The sequence below is a fragment of the Rhynchophorus ferrugineus genome, unplaced genomic scaffold (genome assembly GCF_030347505.1).
Source record: "Rhynchophorus ferrugineus isolate W39M unplaced genomic scaffold, kcgeb_rfMv2 rfM9, whole genome shotgun sequence".
Classification (NCBI taxonomy): domain Eukaryota; kingdom Metazoa; phylum Arthropoda; class Insecta; order Coleoptera; family Curculionidae; genus Rhynchophorus; species Rhynchophorus ferrugineus.
Window position 1 is genome coordinate 36,151,283 of NW_027472588.1, and position 23,887 is coordinate 36,175,169.

General features: G+C 31.7%; 2 protein-coding genes across 19 annotated transcripts; one reads left to right on the forward strand and one right to left on the reverse strand.

Moving 5' to 3' along the window:
• The first annotated feature begins 47 nt into the window (after nt 1–47).
• Nucleotides 48–22,522, forward strand: msn (serine/threonine-protein kinase msn). 18 transcript variants are annotated; one of them, XM_076414654.1, is made up of 22 exons: nt 74–128; nt 306–397; nt 563–628; nt 956–1,118; nt 1,173–1,394; nt 2,192–2,402; nt 2,467–2,616; nt 2,673–2,912; nt 2,965–3,051; nt 3,105–3,204; nt 3,350–3,373; nt 3,609–3,725; nt 3,850–4,016; nt 5,781–5,931; nt 6,801–7,189; nt 8,086–8,305; nt 13,186–13,299; nt 17,203–17,437; nt 18,574–18,794; nt 18,851–19,168; nt 19,227–19,361; nt 20,067–22,522. In XM_076414654.1, the coding sequence occupies exons 2-22, from the start codon at nt 332–334 to the stop codon at nt 20,313–20,315; spliced, it is 3,645 nt and encodes a 1,214-aa protein (XP_076270769.1). In that variant the 5' UTR covers nt 74–128; nt 306–331; the 3' UTR covers nt 20,316–22,522. The 18 variants fall into 18 exon arrangements, with proteins under 18 accessions (XP_076270780.1, XP_076270769.1, XP_076270777.1 ...); XM_076414655.1 differs by having other exon boundaries at nt 83–134; XM_076414658.1 differs by having other exon boundaries at nt 83–134; nt 17,263–17,437.
• Nucleotides 22,523–22,928: 406 nt separating this feature from the next.
• mRpS25 (mitochondrial ribosomal protein S25) lies at nt 22,929–23,719 on the reverse strand. Its single transcript, XM_076414710.1, has 4 exons — nt 23,524–23,719; nt 23,359–23,465; nt 23,211–23,298; nt 22,929–23,160 (listed from the first exon to the last, which is right to left on the reverse strand). The coding sequence occupies exons 1-4, from the start codon at nt 23,658–23,660 to the stop codon at nt 22,986–22,988; spliced, it is 507 nt and encodes a 168-aa protein (XP_076270825.1). The 5' UTR covers nt 23,661–23,719; the 3' UTR covers nt 22,929–22,985.
• Nucleotides 23,720–23,887: the final 168 nt, after the last annotated feature.

A 23,887-nucleotide genomic window follows, 5' to 3' on the forward strand; every position in this document is an offset into this window, starting at 1 on the left:
ATTCCATTGAACCCATGTACTGAAATCTCAGGGAAATCCGACGCGCAATATTGGTAACAACGATTAACAGTGACAACTGGCATTGACAGCGCATATTCTGATCGCAGAAAGGGTGCGCCGAACCAAACGTAATGGTCTATAAACATGTTTTATATTTCTATTGACACTTTCTTTAATTTTTACTATGTTTTTTTATATTAGTGATTAGTACCGACTCTCGTTGTGTTAAATAATAACTGTAATGTGTTTTTTTTAATTTCGCCAACAAAATTTAGTGATTCGTTCAACTATAATTATTTTTATAGGAAAAGCGATTTCGACTACAATCAAAATGGCGCATCAAATGCCCCCTTCAGTGAATTGTTCTTTAGATGATATCGATTTAACTGCTTTGAAGGTAAGCTAGATACATTTTTGGTTAATTATTTATTAATGAAAACATTTTTCTCGTGTAAATTTTAGTATATATCACGTATAAATAAGAACAAAAACCAAATGTTGTTTTTGGGTGTGTTTATTGCACCCTTAACTTAAACCTTATTTTTTTAATTTGTATTTCCAGGATCCTGCCGGTATCTTTGAATTAATTGAAGTAGTCGGTAATGGAACTTATGGGCAAGTCTACAAGGTATGGAGAATTTCGAATTTTATTTTTTGTTTTCTTTATTTGTTCCAAAAATACTTATTATATCTGAATCATTTTTACTCTAATGAATTCCCAGCCAATTAAAAGCTTTTAGAATTAATTAGGCTAATTTAACACAAACAAATAGTTTCTCAAACATTACATTATAATAAAAATTCCCAGGAATATTCAATGGTTATTTTCAATGTTTTTAATATAGCATAGTTAATTACTCTAGATTTTAATAATGGCTTATTATTTAGATAAGAGTAAAATATAAAAGACTGTAGAAAGTAATTAATTTCATGATTCATCTTTTGTTAAATTAAGGGTCGGCATACAAAGACAGGTCAGCTTGCAGCTATTAAGGTTATGGATGTTACTGAAGATGAAGAAGAGGAAATTAAGTTAGAAATAAATGTCCTTAAAAAATTTTCTAATCATCGCAATATTGCCACATATTATGGTGCTTTTATAAAAAAATCTCAACCTGGTATGATTACTAAAGGGTTATAATGACATTTATTTATTTGTAATATATTTTTAGGAAAAGATGATCAGCTGTGGCTTGTTATGGAATATTGTGGTGCTGGTTCTGTAACTGACTTAGTAAAATCTACTAAAGGGCAATCTTTAAAAGAAGAATGGATTGCCTATATTTCTAGGGAAATTTTAAGAGGCTTATCATATTTACATTCTAATAAGGTGATACATAGGGACATTAAAGGCCAAAATGTCCTACTTACTGATAATGCCGAGGTGAAGCTAGGTGAGTTTTTTTTTCACTATATCTAGCAATTATCAGAAAGATTATTATTACAACATTGTTTATTCTTGACTAATATAAAGCTGGTACATTGATTAAAAATAATCATTACATTTTATATGATTAAAAAATCAGATCTGATATAAAATATCAGTGTGGAAATTATTACATTAGATTGCTGTGATAGTGATGTATTGGATTTATATAGATTTTTTTAAATTGTTTGTTAGATATTAATTTGTGTTAATATTTATTGACTTTAAGCCCTTGATCCCATTAGACAGTGTTTTTTTAAATCACAAACTATTATTTTTGTTTACACAATTACTTATTTATTTACACAATTATAGTTTATGGGGTTTATTTGATGAGGAAGCTAAATCTCCATGATTGTATGGATGTTGTAACAATGTATACTTAATTCAGCGATTTTGTCAAATATTGAGTTATACAGCAGTGAAAAAAATGTCTTTAAAAAATGTTAACTTTTCTCTCCTGTTAACTAAGCCTTTTCTCATGCGTTTTTACATCTAGGAGATCTGAAAGGATCTCTTTTGAAACAAAATTTAATCTGTAAAGATACTTTTAATCATTTTAATACCTCACATTTGAATTATTTTATTCCATTGTTATTGAATGCAATACTGAAGAATTATTGTTCTGAAACCCAAATTGTTATCCAAAATGTTGCTCACAGCACCTAATGAGATTCCTAGAGCTTCTACTAAATTCTAAACCTAAAACTTAGTGAACATATGATTATGAATTTTGTTATTTTTATATATGACCATCTTTTTTAGTCGATTTTGGAGTGTCAGCACAATTAGATAGAACAATAGGAAGAAGAAATACTTTCATTGGAACACCTTATTGGATGGCTCCTGAAGTAATAGCTTGTGATGAAAATCCAGAAGCCACTTATGATAATAGAAGTGATCTTTGGTCTTTAGGCATCACGGCTCTTGAAATGGCTGAGTCTCAACCGCCTCTTTGTGAATTACATCCTATGAGGTATTTACTTAAATTAGATATTGCCCCTCATTTTTCTTGTCTAATTAATACACATCATTTTAAGAGCTCTATTTTTAATCCCTCGAAATCCACCGCCGAGATTAAAAAGTAAGAAATGGAGCAAGAAATTCCATGGTTTCATTGAGACTGTATTAGTAAAGGATTATCATGAAAGGCCTTATACTGAACAATTACTGAAACATGCATTTATAAAGTAATTATATCCATTAATTAACAAAGGAAACTCCACTGTTTTAATTGAAATTGTAGGGACCAACCAACAGAGCGCCAAGTTAGAATACAATTGAAGGATCATATAGATCGTTGTAAAAAGAGGAAACAGGAGAAGGAGCGTGACGATTACCGATATTCTGGCTCAGAAAATGAGGAAGAGGAACCTCAAGTCGCTGGCGAGCCTAGCAGTATAATACAAGCTCCTGGTGGTGATACTTTGCGAAGAAACTTCCAACAAATACAAGAAGGCCGAACTCTTGTTGAACCGCCTCCTAGGTAAGTTGGTATTGGCGATAGTAAAATTTTATTCATACTCGTGTTTTCAAAGGAGTGGCATTCCTGAACCTGGACCACCAGCTAGACCTCCTATTCCACAGAGAATGATTGTTGTGCCAGATGCAGCTCCCCCTAGAAGGTAAACCTTAATATCTTTGAAATCGGTTTTGATTAACGTTTTTCTTGTTCCAGACCATTACCACCTCCACCAGACAATAATTTTGCTGCTTCAAGATCACAGTCGCAACAACCCCAGAGAAACTCTCAATCTCAAATTATGTTCAAGCCTATGGTGAGTGAATTCGTTGTTGTCACATCAAAAGCTCTATTCTAGCCCTCATCAATTCTAATTTTTATTTTTCATTCTTGTTAAAGCTTTCTATTTCCTAATTTTGTTCTTCTATTTATTTCATGTCCATGTTTCACATTTCACACAGGCACCACCTGCACGTAAACCGGAGGTAGGTTAATTATTTGTGGTTTCTTTCTCGTGTTGTTTTGGACTTCTTTATTCGTTACACATTTTTGCGAAAAAAAATTATGTTTATTGAATAGGTTATCGTGAACTGCCGAGAATAATTTTACCGATATTATACAAATTTCCAAAATACGCTTCTGGATAAATTCATTGTTTTTAATGCTTATTAAAGCAGTTTTCAATATCGGAATTACTCAGATGTGAAATTGTTCTTTTAGGAGCTTGATTCCCTTGCTGCGCATTTGAATGAATTGGGAATGCAGCAAACGTCAAGTAATGGTGCTGTACAGCCAGAAGCTCCACCACGAAACAATCGAAATAACTCCCGTATTCAGGTGAATATAGAAAACTTTTTAGTTAAAGAACAAATTACTAAGGTTCATAATAACTAGGATGATTTCATTGATTTCATCTACATGTATTTTTTTAATATATCCATGAGTATTCAATTATTCCCAGGCATCTAACAATAACAACAATATATCTTCTCCGAGTGCCTCAAGCGCGGTCAATGATCGCTCTGTAGATGCCTTAGTCGACAGTGAAAGCGATTCTGAGCCTGAAGATGGAGGGCGGGGTGCCAGGAACGATGGCACATTGTTAGCCAGTGATCCTCCTAAGCCACTGTAAGTAAATAAGACTCCATTTTATTCACCCTCACTAGCCATACAAATTTATAACATATTATTTGTATGGGTTATACTATTATTTGAATCACAGTGTGTCTAATATTGTAGTAGTTTTTCAATAAGGGCGGGTCGATATTGAATTTAATTTTCCTGTAATCGAATTTTTAATGACTGAATGTAGATGATAGGTGGGGCCATCAATGGCTATATAATAAACATCAAGTTAAACAAACGCCTTCGAAAACATGGCCTCCACAGGTTGCTAACATCGGCCCACCCTTATTGAAATTAAATATATATTTTTTCTATAAAACAATTGCTTTATTCAGTCTATCCGATAAAACAGTCATCACAACTTATGTCATCCGATTTTATGACGTCAAGACGTCGCTGTTTCCGCATCTAGCTTGACTTTTAGTTTATTTTGGCTTTAATATCATATCATATAATATTTTAATGCTAATAAAATAAGGAGATAAAAATAATGTTATTAAATATAATTTATTTTAACGTTGCAGTACATATAAGGACTTAAAGTACAGTTTATTTTACAGCCACAGTAGTTTGTCGGTTAGAGTTGTTTTATTATATTTACATTGAGCTCTTTTCTGAACTACCAATGGTATCCCTTGGAGACTTCATTCACCTAATTAACAATCGTATATCCAAGTAATGTATTTTACTCCCATTTTGTACTTTTCCATTAGGGATCATATTGACCTTTTTATGTTTAGTTCTTTCTTTGTTGCTGTGTCCCTTGTCAGGTCGTTTTGATGTCACTGTATTTCTCCTTAGTTTTTTCTGTCACTACCTGTGTATAAGAGTACATTTTTCTTTATAAAATTAGAATTAATCACAGCATTCTTTCAAATACACTTGCCATATCTGCAAGATAGTATTATCACCTTGACAATTCTAATCTAGTGCTAATGTAAATTCGGAATAATTACACACATATCTATGCACATAAATTTGTGGCATTCTATAATTGGATTTTTACACTTATCCTCTATTAATTATATACTATATATTATATATTATATATATGATTTTTAAAAACAGAGCAAAAACTTATTGTTCATTTCTACATGTTTGTTGTTTTCACATTTTTTTTATTGTGTGTCTTTCCAAAGGTTGCTTAATGTTCGATTTCTTTAAATTTATTATATGCTTTTAAAAATTGTGTTAGTTCTCTTAGACTTCTATTTTTACACTATTTAAATCCTATGATTTCCAACAGTGTTCCAAACTAACAGTTATATCTGAAACAATTGTATTGAATCATGTTTATATTGAAAAATCTACTCATTTTTTATATGTTTTATAAATTAAATCTCCAGTAGAAGTAATGTCAAGGTGATCTTGACTCGTCACCTGCTTTGTATGTAGACGGTTTCTTTTCGGTGAATCCATATATTGTTTTTCTTTTTTTTTAAGAGATTTTAATCACAGCATCCATATCCATATTAATATTTAGTGCAGCTGTAACACAATCGAATTTACAAACTGCAGTTTTGGATACATGACGTTATGACGTGATTCGCTGTTATTTTGAATAGACTATAATTATCATATAAAATTAGTAGTTAAACCATTCTAATTGATGTTTTTTCTTTTTTTTTACAATTATTTTTTCATTATGTTATTTATTTCATATATTTGTTCTCTGTTGTGTTCCTTTCCGTAATATCATTTTGTTGATTTTGTGTTCCCTTCGTTTCCTTTTTTCTTTTGTTTTGTTAGTCCGGAATTCTCTTACAGGGCCGGATTACCCGGCGTCCCGGAAGGTAGTTCTAGTGTTTCTAGTCCCGGAGCGACGAGCGGTTCAGGATCGGGGGCACCCAACAGGCCCCTGCCGCCCACGCCCGATGACGATGAATCTCAAGGGGACCGTACGTTGGTGCTTCGGAAGGTAAGTGCGGCTGTCGAGCTAAATCGTTGGTTTTTGGATGTTGGAATTTATCACTTTACTTTATGGCTTATTTGTTCTTTATTTTGTAGATACAAATTTTATAGGTTTATTGTTTGTTAAATGACAATGTCTCTCAATATCCTTTGATATTGAACGCAACGCAAGTTATTGAGGGTTTTTAATAAACAAAAATTGAAAAATGTTTGTACATTTCTGGTTCATTAAATGTATGTTTGGTGTTCGACAAAATGTAGAAAGTGTATGTATATGTTGTATGCTAATAAATATTTATGAAATGTTTACCCTGATGAGTCGTAAAATACTTTTGTTGGTTCAGAAATTGTACCATTCCAATGCATTCTTATGGTATAGCTTCTGGATGATTACTTGTCTGTATATGGTTTTATCGAATAATGAATGAAATGATTATTTGTGAACGAGCCATCAAACATGTAATATAATGCGTAATATTTTGGTTGGACCAACTATTTGCATGTTGGCAACATTGTTCTTAACACTCCTTTGTGATTGCTACTTATTTTTATATTGTGTGGTTTGAGTGAATTATGAAAGCTTAGTATAACATATTGCCACCGAAAAAATGCTTTGTAATTGCTAAATGGCACAGTTCGAATAAAATTCACTCAATATAGCATTAGTAGGCAACCATTAAGCTCGTCTATGGTGTTGCCAACATACACAAAGATAATTTATTAGTGTAAACACTTTATTCTATTCCCTTTTCGGTTTGGATCAAACTTTTGTTCCAATTATGTTGTTTAGAAATTAGGACGAACAAACAAATAGTATATTTTTAATGTGTCTCTCCCCTCCCTTAAACCATATTTGTTTTTCTTCCAATACGGTAGCAGCCCGCGAACAAAATCGAGGACGTAGACGAGGCCACGCTCCTCAGAGACTGGGATTTCGATAAGTTCTTCCCTCTCACGAAGACCAATGAGAAAAAGAGTCAACCGACTAGTCCGCAGACAACGGGCCATCGGCGGATCGACAGCGATTCGAAAGTCAATCCCTTGCTGCGCGGGTTCAGGCGCGAGAATTCCGACCTGTTGCCGCTCGGGGCGCGACACAGCGCCATCTACATCGACCAGAAAAACAAACCGAGCGCCCTCTTTAACAGTAGGCGTGGCTCGGAGGCCGGACTGCCGAAGAAGAAAGGCGGTGAGCCGGTCTTAACCGATTGGAAACGGACGGATTCTCTGATCAGTTCCACGCCCGTCAAGAACGAACACAACAGGTGCTGATTATGACACTCCTTTTATTTTTGATTTTTTTTACTTTGGGGTATCGGTTTGGTTTATATTAGGCCTATAAATTAGTTTTAAGCGATTTTTTTCAAATTTAAAGCTTTATTGTGAAAAATCGGTACAATGTATTTTGTTCGAGGTATTGTCCATTGATAGCTGCTACTTTTTTCCTATCTTTCAGGTAATTTACCGATTCCATGTCGATAGAATGATGTATCTCTTGAGGCTATCCATGAATCAACTCGTGTTTTGATATTTTCATAAAAATTGACGCGATGCTCAGACAGACCACGATTCATTTGTCGGAACAAGTAGTAAACAGAATGAGGAAGGTCTGAAAGATACGGCGGGCATATACAAAGAGGTATAAATCTATGACAGTGTCGCAAAATATAACACGTATAGCTTTGGAGCTTGATGTCAGTAGAATAAAATGACATATGTGTCAAATCATAACGTTGCATCCTTAAGCGGGTATTATCTTATCATCCTTTTTGTTCACACTTCGACGAAATGATTCATACTGGGACCTGTCAGTGAAGCTTCAACATGAAGTTGGTTACAAATATATCGGATGCGATTTAAAACACAGTAACACCGTCTGTTGTAAATCCTTTAAAATTAATTTATAGGCCTGATCATTTTTGCAAAATTTTCGGACTGTTTGATTTTATGTGCACAAATATGTTTGAATGTAGAAAATTTGGTAGGATTACACGATCAAATATTATATAAATACAAATTATAAGTTATAGTCGCGCTCATTATAAATTATGCAATTGTGCAATTAATCGATCCGCGAAAAAACCAAACCTTCCCCGTAGAAGAGGGAAAAAACGGGAGGAGTGTCCGAATTCACCTTCACACACACACACCCTTTCACCAGAGAAAGTTTTCTGAGACCGAGACGCGAGAAAACCGAATCAGACATCGTCCTGCGGCACAGCGAGGCGAGACGTAGCATACGGGAGACTTTGGAGGCTCGCAGAAAGGAGGTTGACTACCAGTTCGCCAAAGATGCGGAGAGCGTGCGCAGACGCAACTCGAAACCAATCGAGATACAGACCGTGCGCTCGATTGGCGAGGACGAGTTCGCTTTTCTGCAGGTAAACAAACACACAGCAACGGCTCTGCTTGAAATCCGAACGCATCTTGTCGATTTTTCATTAATTTGAATAACACATTAATGTCATCAGTAGTTTCATGAGTTATCTTTGTGGGGTGTTCGTATTTCTCTAGTTCTCACCGAAAATATTTTTGGAGTTCTCTTTTTATGAGAGGTCTTACATAAGACGAGTGTTAGGAACTATCGACTGAAAATAGTCGGAACAGTCGATAGTCGCAAAACAGTCGAGCCAGTCGATAATAAAAAAAAACTACCAAATGAAAATGGTAATTACTATTTCAGCCAAATGCAGGCTTCGTCTGTTCTTCTATTCGTGATAACAGACGGAGATGTACGAATTCCTTCCCGTGTTAATTTTGAGAGAGGAAAGGACTGAGATAATTGTTTGATTATCTGTGCTAGATAAACCAGTTCATTGGAAATAATTTTAAATTGGCAAACGGCAGTGTGAAAAAAGGAATGGAATAATGATCCCAAATATATTAAATTTTATTTATTTTAATATTAGGGAAGTAACAATAACATAATATGCTAATTGTATTTGGTTTATTTCCATTTCATTCCAACATGTGACGGAGATGTACATGTTCCTTTTCAACTGTCTTTGAGAAAGCAAAGGAAAGAGAAGATAATTGTTATAATTTATTACCTTCAAAATAACAGTTTCATTTTGAATGATGTAATTTTTTATATTTCATATATTTGACTTGATTCTAGACAGGAATGGTGTAATGACCACTAATTATTTGTATTGTATTGTCTCAACCAATCTTTATCAACTATTTTAACACTTAAAAGATTTGAATAAACATCGAGAGACTTAGAAAATCGAAAAAGCCAATTAAAAAAAGACCCAATAGTTACCAAGATAACATAAATGCAGTCAAAATTATTTTCCTATTTATCACCCGAAATGTTGTTATTTTTACCTTCTTACATTAGTAAATAATCTTGAAAAATAGAGTTCCAAAATTCTGCTGCATTAATGTACGGTATATTATTTACAATCTTACTACAAACAAAACCATAAATCTATGTAAGCATAAATTCGACACATTTTCAAGGTCGCGGCTAGGACGACAAAACCAGAACCTTAAAAATCAGTCGAATGAAACTAGTAGGACCGAATATCGTAATTGAAAGTACATGATTGAATCAGTCAGTAGTAAAAAATAGTCAAATCAGTAGGGCCGAAAATAGCGACTGAATCAGTCAATAGTAAAATGTAATCAATTACTAAACAGTCCGTTGTTCCCAACGCTGCTTAAAACTTACTGCACAGCATTTATGTAGTTTATATTAAGGCTTCAGGCTATAGAATATTAAAATTTTTATCCTTATAAATATTATGGCCTCAGAAGTATATTGTTATATATTATTTTATATTAGTCAATACATGTAAAAACATTTAAAATCCTTTTAACCTTCTTGGGTGTCAATGCTTTCTTTGTAATTTTTCTGACAATCCTGAAGTATTAGGTAAATGCTCTTTATGAGAAACTTTTTCTCACTTTTGTCTGTTCAAACCCGGTTGGTAGAAAGTGGTTTTCGTTAAATGTTCGAGTTTTAATATGGAAAAATATTATATTTTATGGTTCATCTATAAATGTTAAAATACAATAAACATATTTGGAATCATTATTTTATTCCTTTTTACGAATGCAAAGTATCATTAAAATATACAAGTAATTTTACACTACTTTTTGCTAACTCAAAATCGTTTAACGATTGTCTATTTCCTTCTATGTCTCAAAATTAGTACCAGAGGGAATTTGTACATCTCCCATCTTACTCATATCAAGGTTGGAAACATTCATAAGAACTCATTCGAATGAAATAGGAATTACTAGTTTCAATCGATTACTGTTTTGATTATCGACTGTTTCGACTGATTCCATTTGATAGTTTCCAACACTAATTTTAATAGTCAGTCCTAATCAGAATTTAACACTGGTGTATTCTACCAAATCTTAACTCAGGTACCGGAGCTAAATTAATGCAATCTGGAAACTTTTGGGGCAGACACTCAGTTATAGTGCATAAATAATCAGTAAATAAATTGTTATTAAACAAATTCGAATATAATTTCATATTTGTCAGTTATATTTACAGTGGTACTTAAACGTAATTATTCATTAAATTATTTATTTTTCTATATCTTAATATATGCTTAAGTTATCTTTAGAACTAAAAGCAATTATAAAGTACTTTTTTTTAAAATTGAGGATATGTTTATTACAAACTCTGTAAACTCAACAAATGTTTTCTTGCTTCTACAAGTTTCCATACTAAGTAATCCACACATATTAAGCAATATGCCTAAATTCAGTTTCACTATTTCTATAAATTAACTTTTATAATAACTTCTTTAATTTTAACTTCTCTAAAAAAATCTGATCAAAAATCGCCCATTATAGCTTTAGTCAACGTTAAAAGCTGGACTAATAGCAGCACTGGATTTGGATTAGCTTTATTGTCTTAAGTCTGTAAAAGATACGAACACCCTGTACTTAGGATAGTGACATTGTTCTTTTGCTTAGACATCGAGAACGAATTAACAATTGTAATGCGATACTAAAAAGAATATTTTGTAAATTGCTGCTAGAGCAATTAGGTTGTTGATAGATTTTGTTAGAGTTAGGACTTGAGGAGCTTCCATTAGTTTGTATGTGTTGTTTCTAACCAAGAGTGTACTAATGTTTTCATCATCTTAGAGAAACATTTGATAGGTTTTTTTCTTACTCGACCAAATATGTCTGAAAATCATCTCTTCCAGCTTTGCTTATTAACCAATAACATTATTAGAATTATTTTTACGGATTTTAGAGTTTTGTTTTGTTTCTTTTTATAAGTGCATTATGTGCTTTGCTCCATAATTACTTGTGGAGCACTTAACTTACATGCGTTTATGCACTTGAATTTAAACAAAACAGACAAACCTAGATAATTTTTATATCCGAATAAATAATTTTAATTTCAGCACATTTCAATTAAGTTGGAAACTATTGGAATAAGTTAGGGGTAACATTTTGTATATAGAACAAAAAAAACAAATGTATTTTATACTTCTTGGAATTCTTATACAATCAATCAGATTGAATGTTTTGTACAAATCTATCTTAACATATTAATTGTGGTGTAATACATCATATATTTAAAAGGTAGTAATATTTTTATTTTATTTCATTCTAGTCAAAATTATTTGTACATACTGAAAAGCATGGTGGTCATACTGTATGGGATGATGGGTTAATAATAAACCTGTAATATGTGCATTGATTTGTATCATTAAATTTTTTAGTTTGCTTTAATAGTTTTTGTAGTATTTTTTATTTAGTTTTGGAAGATAATATAAAAAGGTATTTGATGTTAAATCATAAATTTCCCAATAACTGTTTTGAAGCTTTGAGTTGATATTTGGAAATAAATATAGTCTAATCTTATAATCTATGTTCTTGATATTCATTAAAATTATCGGTATATCCATGTACTTGAAGTCACGCACATTTTTCTCAAATAGTATTTTTTAAATGCAATTTGTCTCAATACTCAGAATATCTTATAGTATGATCTTCATGTGATTTTCCAATTTTTTTACAACATAATGAAAAACATATAAAATTATCGGACTGTTTAGAATAAAATGTTGAATTTTATTTCCGTGAAACTCGTTGGGTAATTTTATTATATTACTAAATATAGATATAACGTTACACATATTCTAAGAATTGTTCATATGCTTTTATCTGTATCTCTTTGATTGATGATTATTTACGAAATCCACAAGTCACTTAGATAAATTATTCTAAGCAGTTTGATGTGATTCTTTTAATAACATGAAACCATCGTATGCACAAATAACAACTGTTCGTTTCATACGAATAAATCCACCTATATTGATTCTAAAGCTAACAGAATTTTTCATCGGACAGAGGGCGTCACTGCAATGAAACAACATGGCATGTTGGATAAGTTCGGCATGGATCTGTATGTCAGATTGTTCGCGGGCTGCGCTGTACGCCACCTATTCTCACTTCCTAGTAACAACATTACCGTTTGTTTTATCTGTGGTTTGATTTGCTTCTTGATTTGGACTTTTTGTGTTGTTCGTTTTAATAATTATTTTGTTATGTGTGCGTTTGCATTTTAGATCGTTATAGATTTTGTTTTGTCGATAAATTAGGTTTGAGTTGGTTTTGAATTCTCATTATTTTTTTAGTCTAGATATTTAGCTCATCTATATATGTATGTCATGATAAATGGTATTAGTCAATCATTATATAAATTAATTATATCGTGTTTTAAAAAGCTGATCGATATATTATACCAAATTCAGTTTTAATCCTGCCTATATATTTAGTATATATATTCTTTTAAATTTTGAATTGATTATTTTTCTTAGAAAATTACCTGATAATATACAAGTGACATTTTTAAATTTATAACGCTATTAAATTAATGATAAAAGTATCTCTGAACAATATCATCCCATATATATAATTCCATTTATAATCTTAACTGTATAGTCTGATAGAAATTGTCATTTTAATAAATAATTGTTTAATCCCAAAACATTTGGCTTAATCCCCTAAATATAATGGATACATATCATCGCAATGGTATCAACAGTAGTAGTTTATCGACATACATTTTAAGGCGAACTATAAGCGATTTAAAAAAAATTATACTGAACTTCCAAAAAATATCTAGAAATATTTATAAATAGATAAGTAATGTAATATTGAACACACACAGCTTTTTACAAATGATTTAATCATTATTGGCGGGATTATGATAGATACCATTTATCGTTATGAAAAAATGGTATTACCAAATATACTAAACATAATTTGATTGCAGAATGGAAGAAGCAGTGACCATTCCAGGCAGAGCAGCGTATTGCCAGATTTGCTTAGTCAAGCTAGTGGCAGTCCGGGAACACCATCCTCGCGAGATAAATCCCAAAACGAAGAGGTACGTTTAACGGCCCATATCACATTTCTACACACCAAACCCGATCCAGTGTTAGTTCATTAGACAATCGAAAACTAACACTAGCGGTGTACAAAATTAAAAGTCCATCTCACTAATTAGCGCCCTTATTAGTTTGCACATATATATATTTATCTACTTTTTCATACAGTATATATACAAGATAGTATTTTCTTTCAAGTCAACACTGTACTTATTAGATTTTTTTAGTTTTTTTTTATTACCCTTTATTTTGGTGGCCTGATTGCTTTAGTTTTGTTTTGCTAGAAGAGCCTAGTAATGAGCCACTGCAGCTAGCAGGGTCTTTATGATGAGGAAATTGTGAAGCGGGGATGTTGGTTTGGCTATTGTTAATAATAGGTTTTTGTTTTTTGTATGGTACTACAATTTGTTGCGATATTCTACTAAATATCTTGCATAATGTTAAAAAAAACAATACATTCATCTAAGGGGAGGATTCAACATCCTGCAATTCAATTATTTATTAAGGCATAAGTGATATAAACTCTTCATAAAGTTATCAGCCTTATTTCAACATAATTTTCAATTTATGTACAAATGGTATATTTGTCATTTGATATTTAATCCCACCGCCTCCTTTCAATTGATCTGTAATCTATCAAATGATTACCTAAGAAAATTTTGTGTACAAACTCCAAACTTATGTATCAGATTTTTTCATTCATTGTCAATAATACATCCACTTTAATGACATATATACATTTATCATACAACATACACTCCAAACATCATGAATATTTATCACAATTTGATTTGTTTCATTGACAATTTGACACAGTTTGATTAAGCTTGTAAAATATCGAAAATAGAGTTTTGTATTATATATTTTTGCATATATATCAAGTATGCTGTTGTAATTTGCAATGCCTGTTCATACTTTCCCCATCATAGAACTGTAGGCAAATTATTCTACAAAATAAAGAATAAATTCGGCATACCGAATAAAATCCCTTTGACGTTAAATAAGTAATATTACTAATCCGTGTTATAATATTTTAACGTTGTTTTTATTTTATTTTGTTTTGTTCTAACAAGACCATTCGAAAAATGAACATACAAAATGAACAGTTCAAAATTAAATTAACTCTCGTCTAATGATTAATGTATTTCTCTTTGGTTTCTGCCTCTAACTGATGTGACGTCTGTAATCCCCTGTGTATATTAAATGTAAGTATGACTTTCACTGTTATTTTTGAGTAGTGTTTGTTTTTTTTTTGCTATTAAACAACATTAACTTGGCTCATCCTGATTCTTAACTCTGTATTCTATTTTCTTTTCATCGTTTGGCTTTTTTCAAAGCAAAATGTTTTTGTTGTCGAGATAAACACACATAGTTTTTAAAGTAGTACCGTCACATTGGATATTGTGTTCGATCGAAATTCACACGATCGAAGCCTACTGAAGATCTGTCGTCCGTTTTTATAACTTGTTTGTAGTATTTGCAGCTTTGCGCTTTTAGAACTGTAGGTATGCTTGTAGATTGTTAGCTCTTTAGACAGTATCGAACATTTGTTATTATTTATTTATGATTTCAGAAATTTATTCCAAAGCGATTTACTTACGTGTTTATGTACTTTGATTAATTTTTCAATTTTTCAATTTATGGAAATACTGAAAAAAATGGGTATGAATTGTCCTCTTGACGTGTTGATTACACTCAGTGTTATTTCTTTTAGTTTAATTTTTATCAACTAATCATATTTCTTAAAACACTGTATAAGATATACAGGGTTTTGGTACTATTAATTTCTCACGAATATCCTTATTTTTTTCGCTTATGTATACACTTATGTATTAATGCATGTAAAATTGCATGTTTCACAATAGCACTATCATCATATATAGATCAAATCCCATACATGTGATGCAAAGTAGCTTTATAAACTATGTGTACATCAAAGTTGTGAACACCATGTGTTTTGTCCTTAAGTGATGTGTCTTATGTGCTATTTCTCTATAGGATGATCCATGGACTAGTAGATATATATTGGTGTTGTATAGGATTACAGTAGTTATATAATATGAAGAAAATTATATTTTCAATTTACTAACAAATGGTTCCTTTTCAAAATTGTTAAGTACGCTAAATTAGGTTAATGACCGAGAATTACATGTCTATCAATTAATATGTATGATTTAAAGTGTAATAGCACTGAAATATGTTGCAACATGGAACATCCAGTGATTTTTATTAGGTATTATATTTAATATTTGTCTTTCAGCTAAAAGTAGATAATGTGTTATGATTTTTTCTTTATTACGGGTTTAAATAGTCTGTAATTAAATAACTAAAAACCAAGTATATTTTTTTAATGGATTATGTTTTGTTAAAAAATGATAACAAATTATAATTTGTAATAACAACTATTCTATAGCGAATTTGCTACTAGAGTTGTTAGTTTTGTTTAAATTATACTTTTTTCACAACAAAATAACGATATAGTTTGGCCTGAGAAAGTTCGTGGCGTTTCTTTTTTTCTTTTGAAAATTTATTAAGGTACTTTCACCGTACAGAGTATCGTTTCTTTACAAATTTGCGCAGTGTTCTTTCCTTTGTTTCCTCCAAACGTAAAGAACTTTCCAATCATGCACCAATCTGGATGACGGAGTTATTTTGTAATTCACGCCATTTGCCACCAACTTTTCCCAGACCCAATATTTGAAGTTGTGAAATAATAGTTGCCGGTATATTATTATTAACTGCAATCAGTGTTTACGAAATAATTGCACTCTTTGTTTTATATACGAAGCTGTGCAACTTGTTTGTCAAAACTGTAAAGAATTATTTTGCCAATTGTGTCATGCATGATAATGATTGTAGGCTTAATATCAACGACGCTTCATTACTAAGTTCATTAGATTGCGTTTATGATCTCGTTTAAGGGGGCAACTATATTAGAAGGCCAAAATAAATGAGCCACTTTTTCATGATTTGTTTATGATAAAACCAACTGAGGAATCTCTTTTAAAAAAAATGCTTGAAAAAATCCTCGTATAATTTATTGGTCTTGTTGCTCATCTCGATAGTGCTCTTAGCCTGCTTCGATGGTTACATTTTGATGCGATTTTGGTTTCTACTGTTAATATCTACAAAATAATATCTCTAAGCTGCAGTTTGTACAATTTTATAATCTAAGTAAATGTGTATGTAATCGCGAGTTTCCAAAAGTCGTTTTTTATTATTACGACGTTGTTTCCTTTAAGATAGTGTCTTGGATTTTCACGTCAATAAAGTCACTGTCTAATGTCATGATGGCATGATCATAGTATTTAAATCAGGAAGTGTTTTTAATCTCGACATAGTTCATATGTAGAACACCATTTTTAGCTTCAGTAGAGAATATATTTTACACAGAATCAAGTTTTCATTTCCATTTTTCATAAGTCGATTAGCATATCTCTTAGTGTGTTTCGTACTTGGGTTTGAATTTAACTGTATTCTTTTTTCTTTAAAATCACTATTACAACTCTTAATAACAATATATTGAACATTGTTGTAGTTTCACAAACCGATCATACTCAGATCCATAATTGACAAACATATGTTAATACCCGGTAATCCAACACATAAAGGGTAAATACAATTCTGTAAAGGCATGTAGTTAAAATAACATGAAATTAGTAAATATAGGACTCAAATACAAAATATGTACGTTTGAAGCAGTAATACTACAGTAACATTCGCTTGGAACATGTTCTGCATATGGACTAGTTTCCATTTGAGCAAACAAATATTATTTTGACCTCCTAATATACGCGCCACCATTAATTACATTCATGTTACACTATGGAAAGGGCTTTATGTGTCCAATCATACGCATCAACCACGTCATATGTTTAAATCTTACTTTCACAACGTTTCAGTACCGTCCCGATCATGCTCCATCGCCATTTTTTAATGTTAACCCCTTGGCTCTGCAACAGAAACAACGTTCTTTTCTCGCATTTGGCTTTGGGGCAAGCTCTCAACCATCTCGCCGGGAATCTCATGTAAATGTTAACGTTACGCCAACTTCCCACGACATATCTTCCGATACGCCAGAGATTCGGAAGTACAAGAAACGTTTCAATAGCGAAATACTATGCGCAGCTCTTTGGGGTAAGTTGTAACCATATTATTAGAGGTTGTCAATAAGGACGTGTCGATGTTGAAATGTAATTCAACAAATTGCGTGTGAGGTGTTAACAAATCTGCATAGTCCATTATGTATGGAATTATAAAGTCCTTCTAATGTCCGCGGGTGATCCAATTGTCAATTGCTGCTTAGTGCTAACATCGACCCACTCTTATTTAAATACCTTATTCAGTTTTAACCTTTCCGGAACCGTGCTACTAAAATTACGTTTCAGGCCGCGTTGGTCCTAAATCCTATGACCCCACTGTAACACTTCGATAAATTACGTAAATTATGCATGATTTTTGCAAAGTTATAAAATAAAACTAATAAATTGAACAGTTTGTTTATTATTAAAAAATATTTTAATTTTTATATTAAATTATTATTTATGATTAAATAATTATTTTTCAATCAGGGCAAAAATGTTTTAGTCTCGACTCAGGGACATTGCAAATGGGTTTTTACATGTACTGCACAATATTTTTGGTCATTCTATCCCGTGATCTGGCACAAATGCTGCATCTTCGATTTGCAAAATGTTGAATAGTCTCTAGCAGGATTTTTTTGAATCGTGACATTGCTGTTCGCAAGAAATAAATCTATTGCAGTTGTTACAGTTTTGTGAAAATTATTGTTATTTTGTTTCCTGTTTAGAACATTTGGGAGTGCAAGTTCTTATGCCAAGCTTTGTACTTCGGTCATTATATTTCCAATTATGAAAAAAATTGGTGTATATAATATAGTCATTAAGTGCAGTCATAACCACAATTTTCATAAAAATCCTAAATGGGCATCTAGTTGGACGAACACATGAATATTATCTATGTGTCACGATGAGACATGCATTTTGCGCGTAGGATTTGGATACGCTGCAAGCCGTACCGGGAAACGAAGGTACCCTACGTTGTTAAATTCAGTTTTTCATCGCAAATTCCAACGAAATTCAATAAATGATTATCTGGAAGGAAAAATTAATAAAAAAAAAACATTTGGAAAGTTATTAAAAAGAAACCGTATCTGGGGTACCTAAAATACCCCGCACGGTCACGGGAAGGTTAAACCAGTTTGTAATTTGTGTCGGTCACTCATATTCAAATCTAAAAGCTAATCACTTTAGGCGTGAATCTTCTGATTGGAACCGAACACGGACTGATGTTATTGGATAGAAGCGGGCAAGGAAAAGTATACCAGTTAATATCCAGACGTCGCTTCCAACAAATGGAAGTGTTAGAAGGTCAAAATATCCTCGTTACAATATCAGGAAAGAAGAACAGAGTTAGGGTGTATTACCTGAGCTGGCTGAAGAGTAAAATATTGCGTACAGATGGCGTTAGCGATGTAAGATTATTCTTGATTTTAACACAATCGACTAATATATTAATTTTCATATGCAGCAAGTAGAGCGAAGAAATGGTTGGATTAACGTAGGTGATTTACAAGGTGCCGTACATTTTAAGATAGTAAAGTATGAAAGGATAAAATTCTTGGTAATAGCCTTAAGAGATAGTATAGAAATCTATGCATGGGCACCCAAACCTTATCACAAATTTATGGCATTCAAATCATTTTGTGATCTAACCTACAAGCCTCTACTGGTCGATTTAACTGTCGAGGAAGGTACTAGGCTGAAGGTCATATATGGCAGTTCTGACGGTTTCCACGCTGTTGATTTAGATTCTGCCAGCGTTTACGATATTTATCTTCCCAAACATGTGAGTGTTCATAGTTATTGTTTCAATATAACGTTTTAACATGATAATTAATTTTCAGCCACAAAATGGAATCACACCGCATTGTATAGTTACTTTACCCAATAGTAGTGGTATGCAACTGTTACTTTGCTATGATAATGAAGGCGTTTATGTGAATACATATGGAAGAGTCTCAAAAAATATGCTTCTTCAGGTAAGTTCTTAAGTTTACAGTGTAAGATAATATTTTGGCAGTTGTATGAATTTAATGAAATAATTATCATGAGTTGGAGAACAAGAAACTTCGCTCAGTATAATCAATGATGTATATGTTGTTTTGATTGATGTCCTTTTTCTACTTTTTTGGTAAAACTATAATTCCGACTTTAACTGACATGATTTATGACCAAGTGGTTATTTCTATAAGCCCCTTTTGAAGCCAGTTTTGGATCATGGTAGAATGGTAGGTCCGGACTATAAGCTTGATGAATAAAAACTTCTCATCCAATCTCTCTCAATTTTCACGAAAGATATATATTGTGTAGTGTTGTTGTACTAATCAATTTTGAACGTTTTTTTAATCACTTGGTTCAATGATTCGAAATTGAGAGTAAGGTAAGCTCATGATGAATGAATTATTTATAAGCATAAACTTTCTTGATGTCCTGGTTTAACAGTTATTCTCGCCACCTGAAAAATGATATGCAACTTATAGCAATTTATTAGGGAAATCCAAATTTACTTTTTCTTCAACCTCGTGTATCCATCGAAAATTATTTTGAAATGCAATATGCTTTAAACCGATAAACAAAATAGAACTGAGATATATCCGTCTATGTTTTTTTAATATCTTATTGTTTCTAGACACATTTGTAATCAATTTGATTTTATTTAACCGTCTTTTTGTTGCTTGTTATAGTGGGGAGAGATGCCAACGTCAGTGGCATATATTGGCACAGGGCAGATCATGGGCTGGGGAAACAAAGCTATCGAAATAAGATCAGTGGAATCCGGTCATTTGGACGGCGTCTTCATGCACAAAAAGGCGCAGCGGCTCAAGTTCCTTTGCGAACGCAACGACAAGGTGTTTTTCTCCAGCGCCAAGAGCGGTTCCTCATGCCAGATATACTTCATGACGTTGAACAAGCCGGGAATGGCCAATTGGTAACAACATCTCAACGTCGAACTGCTGAAGCAGCTATATTTGGTGCATAATTTAACAGGAATCCGTGATATATTTTCGTTAGACGTCCTGCGGGCTTTGGCCTTGGTATCAGCGTCTTTCCTGTGCTCCTACTTTTTACTAACGCCACTTTCATTTTTCGGTTACGGGTCTTAAAACCCGAATCTTAATCGAATGATTATTGTATATATCATTACCGACCTGACAAATTGGTTCCGAAAACATTCAAAATTTCACGATAAAAAACGGTTATTATCACTGCCAAGGCAAAAGTATTATCCAATGAGTTGGCAAAATCCAACCACCACAATAACGACGCTCATACCAATGTACCAAATCGAAAGAATTGACTGTCCCTTTTTATATTAACCTAAAGAGGAAGAATCATTCAAGAAAACATAAGTGGTGCTAAGAATTAACTTAATTTCTCATATTTTAAAAGGGAACTGTTGTCATTTTTATTTATTCTTTGTATTTTAACGAATTTTTTTATCTTTTTAATTGCTTATTTATTAGTCTGACTTTTTAAAAATATATAGTATATACCATTATACATATTGGCTACAAATATATATAATTATTAATTTTTAACATATAATTCTTAAGTCATATATTTTCAATAAATAAGAATGACACCGTCTTAAATAAATAAAAATGGAAATAAAAGTACAAATAGTGATTTGTCTTTAATGAGCAGATTCTATTAATTGATTTTAGGGCAGCATTTAAATCAAATTGGTTATAGAATCCATTATAAAAGAATTTCAGACAATTCAGTTTCATAAAAGTAAATAAAATAAATGAGTTAACTTTGGTAAGCAGTACGTGATTTTCTTTACATTTAATTATACTTGCTTGTTTTGTTGTGTAATCCTATAACTTATTGAGAGGCCCCTTATAGCATAAAGTGATCTTAACAGTACTAACGTATTTCCGCTTAAACAACTTATTTGTCGGCGGTATAGGTTAAATTCAGGGCATTCTTTGGGTGTTTTCCGAATCAGTTATCTACGGCCTTGTTTATACTCAAGAAAGCCTCAGATACGAAAACGCCAAAAGGGATAGCCCAAAATTCAGATCACCTTCCGACATAACAAGAAGAAAAACAATGATGCATTTAACACTGTGGTTAAGTTTTGGTGCCAACCAATTAATTAGTGACGTAAATAAAATGCTCACTGAATTGTAGATAGATCCCAAAATGCCTATTGTAGTTCCTGTTTATTCTAGACGAAACAAGGAACCAACTTGTACATACACTTTTGCATAAAAATTTGTATTGCAACCTTAATATTCCTCTAGCACAGTAGTTTGCTATTGGACAAATATTGAGTAATAATTTAGGAACCAATTAGCCTTACGTGAAAACATATATTTGTATACTGTCGTTTTCTTTTTCTATTTCTGTTTAATATATATCCGTATAATACGTATAATCCGTTTTAAATATATAAAATACGAATGGTAATCAACAACAATTTAAATAAAGACATTTCTAATTAATTTCTAATGATAAAACAAATTCTAACAGATCGTGTGAGAACCGACCACTCCAGAATCGGATATCGTTTATTAGAATGTGTTCTATCGTTTTTCGGTTGTATATAGGATAATGAAATAAATTAGGCGTCTGCAGAAACTGCTACATTTCCGAGTACAACACTATCAGGAAATCGGTCGTAGGCTCAAGTTAATTAAATGTAGATGTCGGAATATAAACCAATTTTTTACAGTATTTAGTAATAAGAAACTTTTTAAAAAACCCAAGCAAATATATTGACGGTTTTTTATTGTTACTCTTTTATTGTCTAATGGTGTGAACACTTTTGGTATAATTAATTTTAAAAACAATTTTTATACAGCATTTTTGTTATTTTAGTAACCCGTATGTACCCATATTTTTTCTCCTTCTATTAGATGCAATTCAAGACTGTTCTCTTATGATTTTGGGCCAGCTGGTAACAAAATAAAATTGTATTTTATACTTTACAATTAGCTACGATTGTAGCATGTAAAATGAGTAATGATAAATATATATATATATTTTTTATTTATTAGATAATTTAGTCACCATGTCATCAGTTTATGGTTTCTCTTTATAATTAATTTCCAAAGAGAAATATGTGTGATTTTTTAATATAGGTAATATATCATTTTATTAATACTATGCAAATATAAACGTTATCTTATCATTGTGTTTTTTATTACTTACTGTTTACTTTTAAGTAACTATGGGTTGCAACTGTCCAAGGTGTCAGCATCAGTTGTTTGAAATATTAAAAAAAATTGTACCTAGATCACCTCCAAAGTGGTCGAGCATTGAACTAACATTATTACTACCATTTCCTGAAATCAATTTTCATTTTCAAGTACATTTAATAAGTTTTATCTCCCCTTTGATTTCTGGCACCCCAAATTTGGATTATATCATTGGTACTACACTAAAAAAGACATCATTTTTATAATAATTAATGTACCTTGTTTCACTTTCTGGAACTTCTGACATGATCGTTTTAAGTATATCAAATATCTCTGTTCCATCACCACCCTGTACATATACTATAAATATTTTATTTTAATTTATAATGAAACAATTAATTTATTAAATAAAACATTTTATTAAAAATTATCAACTAAAACTTAATATACATATGATCAATCATCTTTTTTAAACTTATATTTCCCTCTCATGACATTGGGGAGTGGACATATTCCAGGACAGGGTATTTGCCCAGGTATTTCACATATACATCCTCTATCACATCCTGCACCAAAGTTAGCAGGGTTATCCTTTTTTTCTTGAGCTATATGCTCGGCTCTTAGTACTTCCCTAAAATTTACTTTAGCATAAAGGTAATTTTCTGTCGAAAAACTACTTACTCGGTTTTTCCTAAAACTTGAATTAAATGTTCATAGATATCATCCCTTGGTCTATTATCTACATCAATCAGAAGATGATCTCCAGTATCTAAATACATTTTTTTATATATATAACAGTAATTCAATATGGCAAATTATATAGTTTTACCATAAAATGCCCGAATAAAAGGGGTTGGAGTAAGATTTTTTAATGTACAGATTTGCACACTAGGATTCTTAAATTGAATTTGAGGTAAATGCCAGAATACAAAATCTCTGAAATAAATGTAAATAAACATTAGTATTGTAATCAAAACTTTAGAATTTTGAATACCTTGCTCCTTTGTGGCTTTCTCCATGAGTATTATAATTTACAGTAATTATTTTAATTTGGTCTTTTAAATAAAGTCGTCCTTTTTCTAAATATTGCAAAGTTCTCCTAATAGGAGCACGCCCTTTCATAAACGGCATTTTGCTATTAAAAATATACTACTTATTAAAGCATACATTAACATTAAGGTTATGTTATTGTTACTTCTTCTTATTATTTTATTTTAAAATTTAATACATTTTTAAAATAAAATAAACAATACTAACAATAATTGTTAAGATAATGTAATTGGTTTGGCTAATTCATTGATTATACTATTTTCGAAACTGTATAATTTCTTTTGATTGACACCTTAAGGACTGCTAAA

What these genes read in the sequence shown, in the direction of transcription:
- mRpS25 (XM_076414710.1), bottom strand. Translation starts at nt 23,660, where the DNA reads ATGCCGTTTATGAAAGGGCGTGCTCCTATTAGGAGAACTTTGCAATAT. An exon ending in TTTTATTCGGGCATTTTATG is followed by an intron (nt 23,299 to 23,358) that starts GTAAAACTATAT and finishes AAATGTATTTAG; the next exon opens with ATACTGGAGATCATCTTCTG. An exon ending in CAAGTTTTAGGAAAAACCGA is followed by an intron (nt 23,161 to 23,210) that starts GTAAGTAGTTTT and finishes AGTAAATTTTAG; the next exon opens with GGAAGTACTAAGAGCCGAGC.
- msn (XM_076414654.1), top strand. Translation starts at nt 332, where the DNA reads ATGGCGCATCAAATGCCCCCTTCAGTGAATTGTTCTTTAGATGATATC. An exon ending in TATAAAAAAATCTCAACCTG is followed by an intron (nt 1,119 to 1,172) that starts GTATGATTACTA and finishes ATATATTTTTAG; the next exon opens with GAAAAGATGATCAGCTGTGG. An exon ending in CTGAAACATGCATTTATAAA is followed by an intron (nt 2,617 to 2,672) that starts GTAATTATATCC and finishes TTGAAATTGTAG; the next exon opens with GGACCAACCAACAGAGCGCC.